At 22.7% G+C, this 16,031-nt stretch overlaps 2 protein-coding genes across 2 annotated transcripts; both read right to left on the bottom strand.

Annotated features, from left to right (window-relative positions):
- Positions 1-201: 201 nt before the first annotated feature.
- On the bottom strand, positions 202-1,433 carry LOC128954103 (clumping factor B-like). The gene is made up of 3 exons (XM_054299670.1): positions 878-1,433; positions 536-700; positions 202-206 (listed from the first exon to the last, which is right to left on the bottom strand). Exons 1-3 carry the CDS (start codon positions 1,374-1,376, stop codon positions 202-204), a joined length of 669 nt encoding a protein of 222 aa, XP_054155645.1. The 5' UTR covers positions 1,377-1,433.
- Positions 1,434-2,474: 1,041 nt separating this feature from the next.
- On the bottom strand, positions 2,475-12,019 carry LOC128954096 (probable serine/threonine-protein kinase DDB_G0282963). The gene is made up of 8 exons (XM_054299663.1): positions 11,983-12,019; positions 8,748-8,844; positions 6,167-6,398; positions 5,008-5,858; positions 4,780-4,815; positions 4,163-4,708; positions 3,501-3,734; positions 2,475-3,080 (listed from the first exon to the last, which is right to left on the bottom strand). Exons 2-8 carry the CDS (start codon positions 8,812-8,814, stop codon positions 2,530-2,532), a joined length of 2,517 nt encoding a protein of 838 aa, XP_054155638.1. The 5' UTR covers positions 8,815-8,844; positions 11,983-12,019; the 3' UTR covers positions 2,475-2,529.
- Positions 12,020-16,031: the final 4,012 nt, after the last annotated feature.

Below are 16,031 nucleotides of genomic sequence, written 5' to 3'. Positions count from 1 at the left end.
GTATATTCAACCGTATGGTTGATAATTTTTTTTAAAATAATAAATTAGTAAATTAATGATAACACACACACACACAAACACACACACACACACACACACACACACACACACACACATATATATATATATATATATATATATATATATATATATATATATATATACATTTACTTAAGTTTATGGAAATTTACAGCATATTGTTTAAACTTTAAAAAAACAAATTTATTTAACTGTTTGATAATAAAACTAATATATAATATACTTTTATACTGTATTACTATAGTATACTTAATATAAATATAAATATATAACTTATAAAAAAAAACACAGACACAAAAATATTTATAAATAATTATTTAATTACATATATTGTTTAAAAAAATATTTTATTACTACTAACAATTCAATTGTTCAAAACAAAAATTATATACAAATAAAACTATTGATATTTATATCAGAAATTATTTTAATTAATATTAATATTATTTAAAGTATTGATTATTATTATTATTATTATTATTATTAGTTTTGAGACGAAAGTTGGGATCAAAAATGATTTTCTTAATTATTGCATTAAAGTCATAGTCACCGCCGGGAGGTGTGACCACTTCGGCCGATTCGCGGACAGCCGACGACAGGTCATACTTGTCATAGTAGGTGATGGGGTGTTGCTCTGGATATAGGTCTTCACCGAATAGTACTGTTTTTTTTTAGGTGGTTTGGATTGAACAACACAATGATGGACAGGTAGATAGTTATAGTGAGTGGGTGAGTGAGTGAGTGAGTGAGTGAGTGAGTGAGTGAGTGAGTGGGAAAGAGAGAGAGAGATAATTAAAATCAAACATCAATTTTAGATATTATTTCTAATTTATCTTACAATCCATTGGATATTTGCTGTCGTCGTCCACCTGTTTGTTGTCATCTTTAGTGTCTTTATTATCGTTATTATTATTATTATTAGTAGTAGTAGTAGTAGTAGTAGTAGTAGTACTTTCACTATCACTACTACTTTTACTACTATTTTCAATACTACTATCACTACTACTATCACTACTAGTTTTACTACTATTTTCACTACTATTTTCACTATTAGTTTCACTACTACTTTCACTATTAGTTTCACTACTACTTTCACTATTAGTTTCACTACTATTTTCACTATTAGTTTCACTACTATTTTCACTATTAGTTTCACTACTACTTTCACTATTAGTTTCACTACTACTTTCACTACTACTTTCACTACTACTATCACTACTACTATCACTACTACTATCACTACTACTATCACTACTACTATCACTACTACTATCACTACTACTTTCACTACTACTACTATCACTACTACCCTCACTATCGCACGTAACGCGTGTCATAATAATCAATATAATTATTGTCAATGAGATGATAGTCAATGAATTATTAGATAAAAATTTCATATTTTTTTTGTTTATTTGTTTGTTTTTTCTAAATAAAAATTAATTATTTTTTTATATATACAGTAATAGTATATATACTGTATATGGGATGTCGATGCCTATGTTTTTTTTATTAACTCAAATTACAAATTACTATTAAAAATTAATTAAATTTATGTGATATATATATATATTACATACATATACATATATAATATATATATTTAAAAAAAAATTGTTAAATATAATTAAAATTGGTTTAGATAAATAATATAAACTAATTAATAAATTAATATATTGAATTAGTCCAATAATTTTTTTATACATTTCAAATTTATTATATTATTATTTAGTCCAAATAATATTTCCAGTAATAATAATAATAATAATAATAACATTAATTACAATAAATATGATTACAATAATTTAGTTGACAAATTAAATTATTAAATCAATTAATATATTAAAATATATTATAATATAAATATATTTAAAACAGTTTTAAAGGTATATATATATATATAGATATTAATTACTAAATTGTTGAGCTGTTTATATAATTATTTGAATTAGAAATTAATTAGAAATTAAATTAATTATTATATATATATAAATAATACTTAAATATATTATATATAAATTAACAAAATAATAATAATAATAAGCAATTTTCATCTAATAATTTCATTCAAAAAAATAATAATAGTAATAATTAAACATAACATTAAACGATAAAACAATAATACTGTAATAATTGTAATTATAATTGTAGTCAATAATCAATAATCATTAATAATGATAATAATAATAACAATTAAAAATATTAGAGAGTATTTCAACAAAAAAACCAAACAATAAGTTTTAAATAATTAAATTAAAAGTTTTTTTCTCTGTTCAATAAAACATATTTAACAATATATTTATATATCGTATATATACTGTATATATATATATATAAATCCAAATCGGGAAAATAGTATATTTATAAATTAAAATTCAAAAAAAAAATATTTAATTATTATATATATAATTCAAATGTTAATCAAATATATAAATCAAAGAAAAATAAAATAATTATAATTATAATAATTATAATAATAATAATTAGATTTTAAAAATCAGTCCCAAAGTCCTCATAGTTTGAATAACCTGACGATGTTTTAGTAGTATTAGATTGTTTGCAACTATCATAACCAGTAGCACCTGTACCTCCACTATTACCACTACTACCACTACTACTACCGGTGCCACCAGTGCTACCTGTTTTTAGCCTATATTTGATTTCATAGGTATCATCATTGTCTTTAATATACTCGTTATCAATATCTTCACCGGTCATCAGCTGGAGTACCCTAAATGATCGGCTGGGTATACCTGAGCCCATAAACTTTGACGGTGTAGGCTCGGGCGGGCGCTGACTGGGCGGCAATTTTTTCTTCAATATCGGTTTCGGTGGTTCGGGTGACTTGATAGCTGACGATCGTTCCGGTGATGTTACTATACGGTCGGCAAATGTTATGCTACGGTCGACCGGTTTCTGGTGTACCGGTGCCGCCGCTGCCGATAGTTCATCACCAGCACCGGCAGTCTGTGACGGTGGGGTTATCTGTGAGTACATACCGTCCATGTATTGGGTTTTCGGTGCAGTTTGTGTATCGTTTGCTATTAGATATATATAAATATATACAGTATATTATATATATATATATATTTCAAATGTGATATATACTATATATATATATATATTATATGATATCTTATTAATAGATAGCGAAAATTATAACAAATAATATAAACAAATAAAATTATTTTATATAGAATTTTAAAATTAATTTTTATTATTATTATTATTATTATTTTATTGACTATTATTATTATTATTTTATTAACTATTATTATTATTATGTTAATAACTATTATTTTAATATTATTTTATTAACTATTATTATTATAATTTTATTAATTATTATTATTATTATTTTATTAACTATTATTATTATAATTTTATTAATTATTATTATTATTTTATTAACTACTATTATTATTATTATGTTATTAACTATAATAATATTTAAAACTAACCTTGATTATAGTAATCATCATTATTGTTATAATTGATTTTTTGTTGCCAAACATTTTTGCCAAATGTTGTAAACAATTGTTGTTGTTGTTGTTGATTATCATTTTGAGGCGATGGCGACCCCGATGACGACGACATAAACTGTTTAGGAGGCGGTGGTGGCGGCGGTGAGGCTATCGGTGTTGGCGGCGGTGAGCACAGATAAAACGGTTTGGGTCGGGCATTGTAGTTGGGAACTGTAGTTATAGATTTTTGTTTCAAACAAAATAAAGTATTATTATTTTATATATTATATATACAAGTTTATTGATTATATATCACATCATTGGATATATATATACACATACACACACATACATACACACATACATACATAAACACACACACATACACAAACATACATACATACATACATACACATACATGTACAAAAACACATACACACTTACACACATACACACTCACTTACACAAATATAATACATACACACAAACATACACACACATACACACACATACACACACATACACACACATACACACACATACACACACATACACACACATACACACACATACACACACATACACACACACACACACACATACACACACATACATACACACACACACACACACACACACACACACACACACACACATACCATCATAGATAGTCCGGTTCCTATTGAATGGAATGTCGACTCCTCCAACACCGCCACCCGGTCTCCGATATGTTGGCTCAACCGATGCCGACCTGTAGCCGCCTGTCCGTTGCGGTCGACCACCACCACCACCAACTGCAGCAGCACCGGGACTATTGTTGTTGTCACCAGTCGACCAATAGTTGTCCTGCGAACTACTAGTATGATATGGCTGTGGACTACGAAAGCCGCCGTTTCTGTCCAGCGAGCCGTACGGCTGCTGCTGTTGTCGTTGGCCATGACTTGGATTTTGCGATCGATTAGTTGTCCTCATTGTCGTCGCCGTCGACGTCGATGTGATTGTTGTATAGCCATCGGTGTTGTCGTCGTCATCAGCATCGGCTGATGACCGATGATGACTACTGGCTGATGAGGCGTACGGACTCCAAACAGCCGCCGACGGCTGGTTAGTAGTCGGCCTCAACAGCGGTGAATATACCGACGGATTTGTTGATGAAAACGATTTTTGTGTTTCCAGTGATATTTGTTCAAACTTTTCAATTTCCTCTATAATAAAGGATTGGTATATTAAAAAAACAGTTATCATTTGGGTATACTGTATATAAAAGTGGACATACCTTGTAGGCCACCGTCCAGTACATGCTTGAGTAGCTCTGAATCCCAAATATTATTTTTATCATTAATTTTATTTGTATTATTATTATTATTATTATTTTGGTGACTATTATTACTATTACTATTGTTATGGCAATCAAATCTATTACTACTGGTATTGATGTTATAATAACTACTATCAGTATTAATATTATTTAATTTATTTTTATTATTAGTAGTAATAATAATACCATTATTTCCATTATCTCCTCGTTGTCTATCATTTTCATAGTAATTATTATTATTATTATTATTTAATTTATTATAACTATTATTATTAGTAGTAGTATTGGATGTATTGTAATGTTCAACAGTCACTGGTCTGGGATTATGACCAGCACTGGTAGTATTATTGTCGGCGCCGACACCAAATCCATTACTAGTAGTAATACCCCTATAAATATTATAATTATTATTACTACTATTTATGTCCAATTGTCGGGGTTCGGTAGCCTCTGTGGTGGGAATCGGTATCTGATTTTGTCGACGACTACTACCACTACCATAGCTATCCAACAGCTCCTGTACTTCCGGTTCCAGACCATTGACATCCATAACGTTATTATTAGTGTTTCCTTCTTTGGTTTTCATCATCGATGTCTCAATTTCTTTCATCTGCTTCTGGATGTAGGCATCAAAATCTTTGTTCAACTGACGTTGCATTTCGGGAAAATCTGCGGCCGGATGTCCACCGTTTGTCATCGATTGGTGGCCATTGGTTTGGCCTCTTATCGATGACGGTATATCAGGTGTCAGTGATCGTTGTTGTTGTTGGTGGTGGTGGTGATAGTTATTGTTGGTATCATATTGTTGTGTTGCCTTCAACTGTTGCCGCTGTTGTTTGGACTTTAGGACATCCGGTGTCACCGATCGGCTAACTCTTTCCGAGTAGTTATTATTAGTATTATTATCGGACATTGCATCCGATCCGTCCTCTTCCTCCGCCTCCCCTTCCTCCTCATCGTCGGCCAGATTTGCCAGCAATCGCTTCTTCATCTTTGGCGACCTAATACTGCTTAAGTCTAACTTTCCTTTTTCGGTCCTAATTTTTTACAACAAAAAAACAAAAACAATATAATAATAACCGTATAATTAAAAAACCAAACAAAATAATTTAGATCCCTATCCATCTATCTATCTAACTATCTATTAAACAGCAAACCTAACCCCATCCACACACACACACTCCCTAACCTAACCATACCTTTTTTAATCAGGTGATCACTACTACTACTACTACTACTACTACTACTACTACTACTACTACTACCACTACCACCACTACTACTACTACTACAGTACACATATATATAATAAATACTAGTATATTAATATATATATATACAATACCCGGACACTCCACTGGGCGTATAGGTAAACGGTTTTTTATCCTTATTCATGGTGTTCAACAATTTATCGGGCAGGTGCTCATACTGATCCCGTTCAATCTGCTCCTTACTACTGGTGGCCAAATGGGCCGGCAATGGCTCCGATCGCCAATGAGGCAACTGTACACTACCGTGACATCCGGGCGGCGGTGGCGGCACTGGCGGTGGTGGCGGTAGTGCCGCTGATAGGGACACTGTATTTAATCAAATAATAATAATAATTAATTAATTAATTAATTAATAAGTTTTTTTAAATGTATATTTAGTAAACACTTGTTTTTAATTATAATTGTAATAATAAAATAATAATAATTATTAATTTTATAAATAGATTGAAAAAAAAACATAATCCAAAAAAAATTAACAAATGTTTTATTATTATTAATATAATTAATTAGATAATTATTAAACAATAAAATTTTATTGTTTTTATTTTTTAAATGAATAATTTGAACACTAATTATTTAATAATAATAATAATAATTTTGTCACTCAATTAAATTTATAATTATAATAATGATAATAAAAATAAAACAAAATTATTTACTTTTATTTTGTCTAATCAGCTAAATTATATATATATATATATATATATATATATATATATATTTTACAATAATTTATTATATTATAATTTTTGATGATTATACTAAAAAAATATTTTTTTTTAAAATCAAATTTTTAGAGAAACTCATATCTATATTAATATCACAACTAACTAACTAAAACCTGAAAAAAATATTATATATAATAATATTAATAATAATAATAATAATAATATAACTGTTTGTTTGTCTAAATGTATGAATGTATAGATAGATTGATAGATAAATATCTAAATAGTTAGTGATTATGTGCAGAATATTCTGTATATATATATATATATATATATAATTGTAGCTAAAAATAAACACACATTTTATTTAAACATTTATTTAAAGATAGAGAGAGAGAGAGACCTAATATTCTGAATATTCTTTGGCCCCAAAAATTTTGTTAAACTTGTGCCTCATTTTTGCTGACTTTTTATTTTATTTCAATTTTTTTTGTGTGTATTTATTTACATTTTTTGAAAATAACTAGAAATATCTATGTTGTAGGAGTTTTTAACACTTTTTTCAAAAATATATATATATATATATATATATTAAGTTAATGTGTTTTTCTACACAAAAATAACAAATTATATAATAATCTATTGACTTAAATATCTATATAAAAAAAACTTTATAAAACTATATAAAAAGTTTAATAATATTTAATTTACAGTATATTTATTAACTGAAAAAATATTTCTAAATTTATTATATTTATTTTATTGAAAATAGTTTTCATAATAATAATAATAAAATTTAGATCAAATTATTTTGCAAACTAATTGTCAAAATTATTATTTTTTTAAAAAAAAACCTAAATATACTGTACTATTGGCTAAACAAATACTGTATAAATAATTTTCTGGCAATAATAGTCATTATATAAACACTTTTTAAAAAAAAAATTTAAATATATATATTTGAAAGCAAATAACATCACAAAAAAGGGTTAACTTATGTTTTTGAACAAAAGTGTCGATCATTTATTTGGCACCAAAAATACATTTCAAAAAAAATTATTTTATATATTATGAAATAAAATGTTGATTTTTATGCTATTTTTTGTTGTTTTTTTAATACTAATTGAACTAATTTTAATTAAAATTTAAATACTAATAATAATAATTTTTTATAAAATCAATATATCTATAGATTAAATAAACAAATAATATATATATATATATATATATATATATGAGATGAAGGTTATAATAATACTAATAGTAATTATAATAATATATTATACAATTAGATAATGTAAATCATATAAACATAAATTATTTTTAAAACTATAAATAAAATCATATTTATTTATTTATTTAACATTTGAAATACACACTTAATATTTTTTTTAACAAAAAAAAATCATTGATAATAATACTAAATAATAAATCTTATCATTTAAATTGCTTTACTATTATATTTATATTATTATATTTATGACATTACTATTTAATACTAATTATTAACACAAAAAAAAATCATAGACTAAATAAATAAAATTATGTTTAAAGAAAAAAAACTTTAATAATAAATGTCAAACAATTTTAACAAAAAAAAAATTAAATAATATATATCTATAAATATTTTACTGTATATACAATTTAAAAATTTAAAAATCTTATTATTATTATTATTACTAAATATATTTATGTATTTATTTATTTAAACGATTATAAGAGTTTAAATTAGTTATATAATAATAATAATAATAATAATAATAATAATAATAAACTTATATATCAAATAAAAAGTTATATAAACACATACTAATAGTAAGTTTTATTTTATATCTCAATAATAGACTACTAATCCTATTATGGGATTAGTAGTTAACTTAAACATATATTTAGTATAGTTATAATTATTAATAATTTAAAAATTTATATGCCGGGTGTATGGGGGGGAATAGGGGTGGGGGGTAAAGTCTAATATCATTGAACATACCTATCGGTATCGGTCCCGGTGCCGATCCCGGTGCTGGTGATGATAACAATGGGCCAGTAGTGTCCATACCATTCAGGAACAGTCGATCGGTGACTTTCTTGACAAAACACCAGCAAAAATAAGTGAAGGCAAACACAAACAAACCAAACTGTATTATGAATATAATTTTGACGGCTTTTTTGTTGGTGTTGTTGTTATTATGTATTTATTATATATGTATATATATTTGTGTAGGTTTTTTCAATATATATATAAAAAAAATTTTTTGTTGTAAATAAGTTTAATTTGTTTTCGGAAATTTAATTTTAAATAAAACGTTATTTATACAGAAAATATTTTTTAACTTAAATAATAATAATAATAGTATCGACTTTTATATAAATATATATATATTTACTATTACTTGTGAAACAAATAAGTAATTACTAACTGAATATATATATATATATATATTATATATGATTTAATAGTTTATATAAAACTTCTTTATGTATGTTTATGTGTGTATATGTTATTAAAATACGTTGATTTACGTAAACATTACTTTAAAAATAATAAAAACATTTAATTTTTTTTTATATATCACTACCAAAAATAATTTCAATTGTTTTTTTAATAGACTCACTAGTAATAGTAGTTAAAACTATTTATTATTTACATGAAATCACTCATAAATGAAAAATATATTTTTAGTTTTAAAGAAATAACTTTTTTTTGAAATAAAAAAATTATTTTTAAACAAAAAACATCCTAATGTTTTTGGCCCATAAATAAAAACTAAATAATAATAATAATTATATAAACAATAATAACGGTAATAAACTTTTTTTTTTAATATAAATATATATATATATATATCTTAATTAAATACACTATAATTAAAGGGGTTGAATATAATATCTTTTATGAAAACCTAAATAAGTTTTTTTTAAATGAGTATTAAATTAATAATAATTAAGAGAAATAACTGAGAGATGAGATGTTAATCTCTTTTTTTGTTTGTTTAGACGACTATCGGTTGGGCCAACACTTTATTATACAACTACTCTCTCTCTCTCTATCTATACTGACAGCCCATTTCAATAGTGACGACCGACCCATACATACAGTACACACACACACACACACACACACACACACAATGAGATGATACTGTAGTAGTAGTAGTAGTAGTAGAGAGAGACAGTTAGATAAAAATTATATATTTAAATATATATATATCTATTATATTTATAAATAGATTTTTATATAAATGTTTTTTAAAGGAGCCATAGAATAGATAGTGCAATGTCTCTCTTTCTTTCTCTCTCTCTCTCAAACACACACACACACACACACACACATACATACATACATACATACACACACACACACACATACATACATACATACACACACACACACACATACATACATACATACATACATATATCAACTGTTTATTGCAAATAATACATAATAATAATAATGATAATGATTGTAATAAATTTGTTTTATTTTTTTAAAAAAAGTACATAAAAACTACAGTAAAATCCTATTTATTTTCTACAAAAAATAGTCAGCGGTTTGGATCTCTCTCTCTCTCTCTCTCTCTCTCTCTCTCTCTCTCTCTCTTGAAGTGTATAATCGGGTGATTGTTTGCGAAATTTTTTAGTTTTTTTGTTGTTGGATATAACAGTACAGTACAGCTGTTTCTGTATATGTTTTTTGTATATTAATATAATCCCTATATATATACAGTATATATATATATATATACAGTATATATATATATATATATACATCTCCTTGAATATACTGTATATGTCTCTCTCTCTCCATAACTTGGATTATAGTCAACACACACAACACAACAAAAACTACAAAAATTATTGGCACAAAACCAGTACCAGATATTTATAGACCTAACACACACACACACACACACACACACACACACACACACACACACACACACACACACACACACACATACACACACACACACACACACACACACACATACACATACATACATGAAATGTTAGGACTCCTACACATATCTAAACTAACTGTTTTCCCAATTAAAATACTGTACATATAGTCATCACATCAACACAACACAGTCAGGGCGATGATGATGATGACACCCATACCCTAAACTCAGCCCATAGTATACTAAATAAATATAATCTCAATGTCTCTCTCTCTCTCTCTCTCTCTCTCTCTCTCTTTCAATGCAACAAATTTTTTGTTGTTGTTGAACATTACATAAACACATTTTTCATGAATATTCTGTATATATATATATAAAAATAATTTTATTGCAAATTTTTTAAATACCATTATATGAAATAAATAAATACAAAATATTTTTAAATATATTATTATCAATAATTAAAAATAAAATAAATATTATTTCATACTAGATAATTTTTAATTTTATTTTAATTTTATTTGTCTATTGAATATTATTAGTATAGTAAAATAGACGGTTTAATACAGTATAACATATTTATAAAAACTTGTAATTTATTTCAAAAAATTGAGGTCAATGTAAGCAAACCCTAACCTGATTTTAAAAGATTTTCAAAAACTTCAAAATTAAAATTTAAAAATAAATATTTATAGACTTTAGTAGTTATGTTTAGTTAGACTATTGGGTGTTTAAGACAGTAGTTAATAATATATATATATATTAATATAATTATATTAAATTAAATGCTAATAAAATGAAAAAATTTTGTGATTTTTCGCTTAATATTTACAATAGTTTAGAAATTTATATTTTTATTTATTTTATATAATTTATATGAAAAATTTTATTATTTATTATTTAGATAAAATACAATCAAACACACACACACACCCACTCATAATAATATTAATAATTAATGAAAAAATATTTTTTTTTTGTGAATACAATGTTAATTTTATTTACTAATTAAAACATTTGATTATTATATATGATATTTAAAATGCTAATAATTAAAAACTATAATTTAAAAATAAAATTATGTCTAATTAATAATTATAGTTTTTAATTATATAGTAATAATGATTAAAAATTTAATAATTACTACTAAATCATTAATATATATATAATAATAATAATTAAATAATTAGATAATTGTTTTTATTATATTTTATAAATTTATAATAATTATAATAATAATAAATATCAGATAATTGTTTTTATTTTTATTATTTTTTAAATATATATATATATATATAATTAGTATAATTATAAACTTACCTGGGTCTCTTTAACATCACTATATATATCATCAATGGATGTCATATCTAATTGATAGCTTTTATAATTTATATCATCATTATTATAATTTTTAAAATAATAATCATCATCATTATAAATTTTATCATTTATATCGTCATCAATATTATTATTATTACTACTAATATTTATTTCATCAACGTTAATTTTAGTGTTATTATTATTATTATTATTATTATTATTATTGACGCCAAAAACACTTTTAACAAAATTTAGCATAGATTTCATAGTTAGCTAATTTTTTGCTGAAAAAAATATTTATTTATAAAAAATTTTATTTTCCGAAATAAACTGTAGAGTTAACTATAAAAATAATTTTTTTAAAAAATAATTAATTACATAAAAACAGTTGACTTTGAATTAATTATTAGTATTTATTTATTCATTATTTTGCATTTATAGACATTTTTTAGGACACAATTAGATTATTAAAATATATATTAAATTATAATATTTATTATAATATAGAAGAATATTCTGTTATAAAATAAAATAAAAATAATTATTTTAATTATTTTTATTTTAGTATATATAAAAAATGACACACAATTGATGTGTATGTATGTGTGTGTCCTTAAAAAATTTTATTTCAATTAATTTTTTTTTGATGTTAACTTAATTAATGTTATGCGCGAAACACATATACTTTTAACTTAAGTATATTTATAAATATATATATAAATCTTACAAAAATTATTATAATTAAAACTATTTTTATAATTAACTAAATATATATTTAAATTTATTTCCAAATGTATATGTAATATATATATTTTTAAATAAATAATTTTAAGCCAAAAATATGATTTGTAATAAAATTATTTTTTGTTTGTTTGTTTTTTGTTATACATGAATATCACTATTTTAGTTTAAAATAATATTTTATTTTATTTTTATTGTTTGTTTGTTATTTATTGCATATAATATAATAATTTTTTAAATAAATTATTTCTAAAAAAATGATATTATCTATATTTAGTAATACAAATAATGCTATAAATATTTATATATATATATAAAAATCATGTAATATATAAATATATTTTATATTATATATATATAATTTTAACTATAATTGTGCAATAATAATAATATTTAAATTATTTTATTAAAAATATATATAAATAAATATACCATTATTTAAAAAAATGCAAATTACAGATAATGTAAACATATATATAAAATAATATTTATTGTATTTTTCATTTTTTTTTTAAATTATGCAGATTTTAGTTAAACTTTTTTTTGTATTTTAAAATTTTTATGTTTATTATAATTATTTTTATTATTTATTATAAAATGTTGGCAATAGTTATGCAATCAATATAATAATGTTATGAATATTACTGAGACATCTAACAACACATTTTGAAAGTATTTTATTTTAAAATTTATTTATTATTTTTAAAATAGTTTTTAATTTAAATAAATAAAAACTATATCTAAATAATAATAATGTAATATTTTGCAAATATATTTTTGGTTTTAATTAATCAATTATTTAGTAAAACAATTAATGAAAAATAAAACCTAAATAAATATTTATATATTTTGTTAAACATTTCAAAAAATAAAATAAAAATAAATTACAGTTTTTTTAGTAATACTGTATTTTTTTAAAAAAATAAGTAAAATTTAATTTTAAATCAATCGATACTGTAATATAATATAATATAATAAACTTTAACAACAAAATATTTTTAATTAATTTATGACTAATACATAACATTTTTTACCCTAAAATAAAAATATTTTTTGTGTTAAAATAAATTAAAGTATCAAATATTATATATATTTATATAGAAAAAAATTGTTGAAATTTTAATTAAATTTTCTATACATTTAATTTGTGCGAAAATTTTTGTTTTATCCAAAAATTTTTTTAGTGATAACTATGAAAATCAATGTCTTTTATTTGAGTGATATATATATATATTATATTTGAAATATAATTTTGATATATATATATATATACAGTATATTATGTATTATATTAGGCAATTGTTTTTTAGATTTAAACAAATAATATTGTTATATATATATATATTGTTGACATTTATATTGATCCCCTATATAATCTAATTATAATACATGTAAAACTTCAATAATCAAATAAAATAAAAATATATAAATAAAGTTATATATGTTTTTTACAAATCAATATATCTATTCAAAATCACATAATAAAAAAAAATCACATATTGAAAACTACTATAGTTTTCAATTTGGGATTTTTTTTTAAAAAAATATAAAAACAATACAACAAATGTATATTAAATTCAATGTAACAATACTTTTCTAAACTAACAATAATATGATTGCCAAATGTACTTGAATTATATATCATATATATATCATATACAATAGTACAATATAATTGTATTATAAATGTATATCAAAATTTATATATATATATATATAAAAGTATTTTCAAATTGAAAACTATGTCAATAATATGTTTGACTAAACTTTTGATTGTTAACCAAAACATATATATTTAAATAAACCAAACAAACAATTGTTATCTTATTAAGTAATCGACACATAGTTTCAATCTCTCTCTCTCTCTCTCTCTCTCTCTCTCTCTCTCTCTCTCTCTCTCTTTATTCAAGAATTTGTGGTTAAAAATAATTATCAAAAATAATGATTCAAACTATTGAATCAGTTATAGATATTTTAAAACAAACTAAATTTATTTTTATTTAATTTAACAATCAATGTCTTTGTATTATATAATACAGTATATACTATATACTGATAATCTCTAACTGTTTTGGGTTACATATATATACAGTATATACATATATAATACAGTACTTTATGTGATATATAGTTTATATGACACTAATAATATCATCATAAATATAATAAACTACAGTGTAATGTAAAATAAAATTTTTATAAAATTGTTTTTCACACAAACAGTATTGATTTACAAATAGGTTTGTATGTAAAAACACATATTTAAAAATATAAAAAAAATTGTTACAAACATTTGCATTTACAGCATATATTTAATGTAAGTGTATGTTTATATGTGTGTATATATGTGTGTATATGTGTGTGTATATGTGTATATGTGTATGTATGTGTGTGTATATATGTGTGTATATGTGTGTATATGTGTGTGTATGTATGTGTATGTTAAGTGGCATATACATTAAAAAATAACATTTTAAGTTAAATAAAAACAATTTTTAAAATTTAAACATTGTTATTACCATCATTACTATTATTAAATAGAAATTTTACTTAAAATAAAATTATATTTAAATAAAAAAATCTTATTTATTTGAGAAATCAAATTACATAATAACTATATATATATATATATAAATAGACAACAAAAATTTAAATTATTTAAAATGTTGTAATTAATAAAAAAAATTAAACTTATAAACACAAAACAAATAGATTATAATCATTGTAATTAAATTACAAACAATTAAATACTAAAAAATAGTTATTTATTCTATTATTAAGTTAGTTTTAGTTAAACAAAAAATAAATAAATAATTAACTATTTATAAATTTATAATTATTTAGGATAAGTCACTTATAATATTATATTTATATCATATTTTTAAAATTTTTTTTATTATATAACTTAAAATACTACAAATATGTATAATAAAAATTAATTATTAATAATTAATAATTAAAAAACTAAAATAAATAAAGTCTTATATATAATATATATATTTATAATATAAACTCAATATTTGACTGACAGTCTCCATACAAACTAAACAAAAAAAATTTGTTTGAATTTATTTTTATAATTATAGTTTGTTTGACTCTCTCTTTCATCAAAAAAAAAATTTAAAAACTATTTCATTTGGGAGTACTCTCTCTCTCTCTCTCTCTCTCTCTCTCTCTCTCTCTCTTCTTTCTCTCTCTCTCTCTCTTTCTWTCTCTCTCTCTCTCTCTCTCTCTCTCTCTCTCTCTCTCTCTCTGTTTAGTCTCAATTTAAAATAAAAAGTAGTTTTGCTTATTGTGTTGATGTTGTT

This window comes from Oppia nitens, unplaced genomic scaffold, assembly GCF_028296485.1.
Source record: "Oppia nitens isolate AA-2021 unplaced genomic scaffold, nextdenovo-longstitch-racon4-pilon3 scaffold25_pilon_pilon_pilon, whole genome shotgun sequence".
NCBI classification, from domain to species: Eukaryota; Metazoa; Arthropoda; class Arachnida; order Sarcoptiformes; family Oppiidae; genus Oppia; species Oppia nitens.
Note: the sequence above shows the minus strand (reverse complement) of the source record. Positions and strands in the feature narration are given on the sequence as shown.

Coding starts and splice junctions, on each gene's coding strand:
- LOC128954103 (XM_054299670.1), bottom strand. CDS start 1,376: ATGACACGCGTTACGTGCGATAGTGAGGGTAGTAGTGATAGTAGTAGT. Junction 701..877: donor CAGCAAATATCCAATGGATT/GTAAGATAAATT, acceptor AAAAAAAAACAG/TACTATTCGGTGAAGACCTA.
- LOC128954096 (XM_054299663.1), bottom strand. CDS start 8,814: ATGGACACTACTGGCCCATTGTTATCATCACCAGCACCGGGATCGGCA. Junction 4,816..5,007: donor AGGAGATAATGGAAATAATG/GTATTATTATTA, acceptor TTTGGGATTCAG/AGCTACTCAAGCATGTACTG. Junction 4,709..4,779: donor ACTGGACGGTGGCCTACAAG/GTATGTCCACTT, acceptor CCTTTATTATAG/AGGAAATTGAAAAGTTTGAA.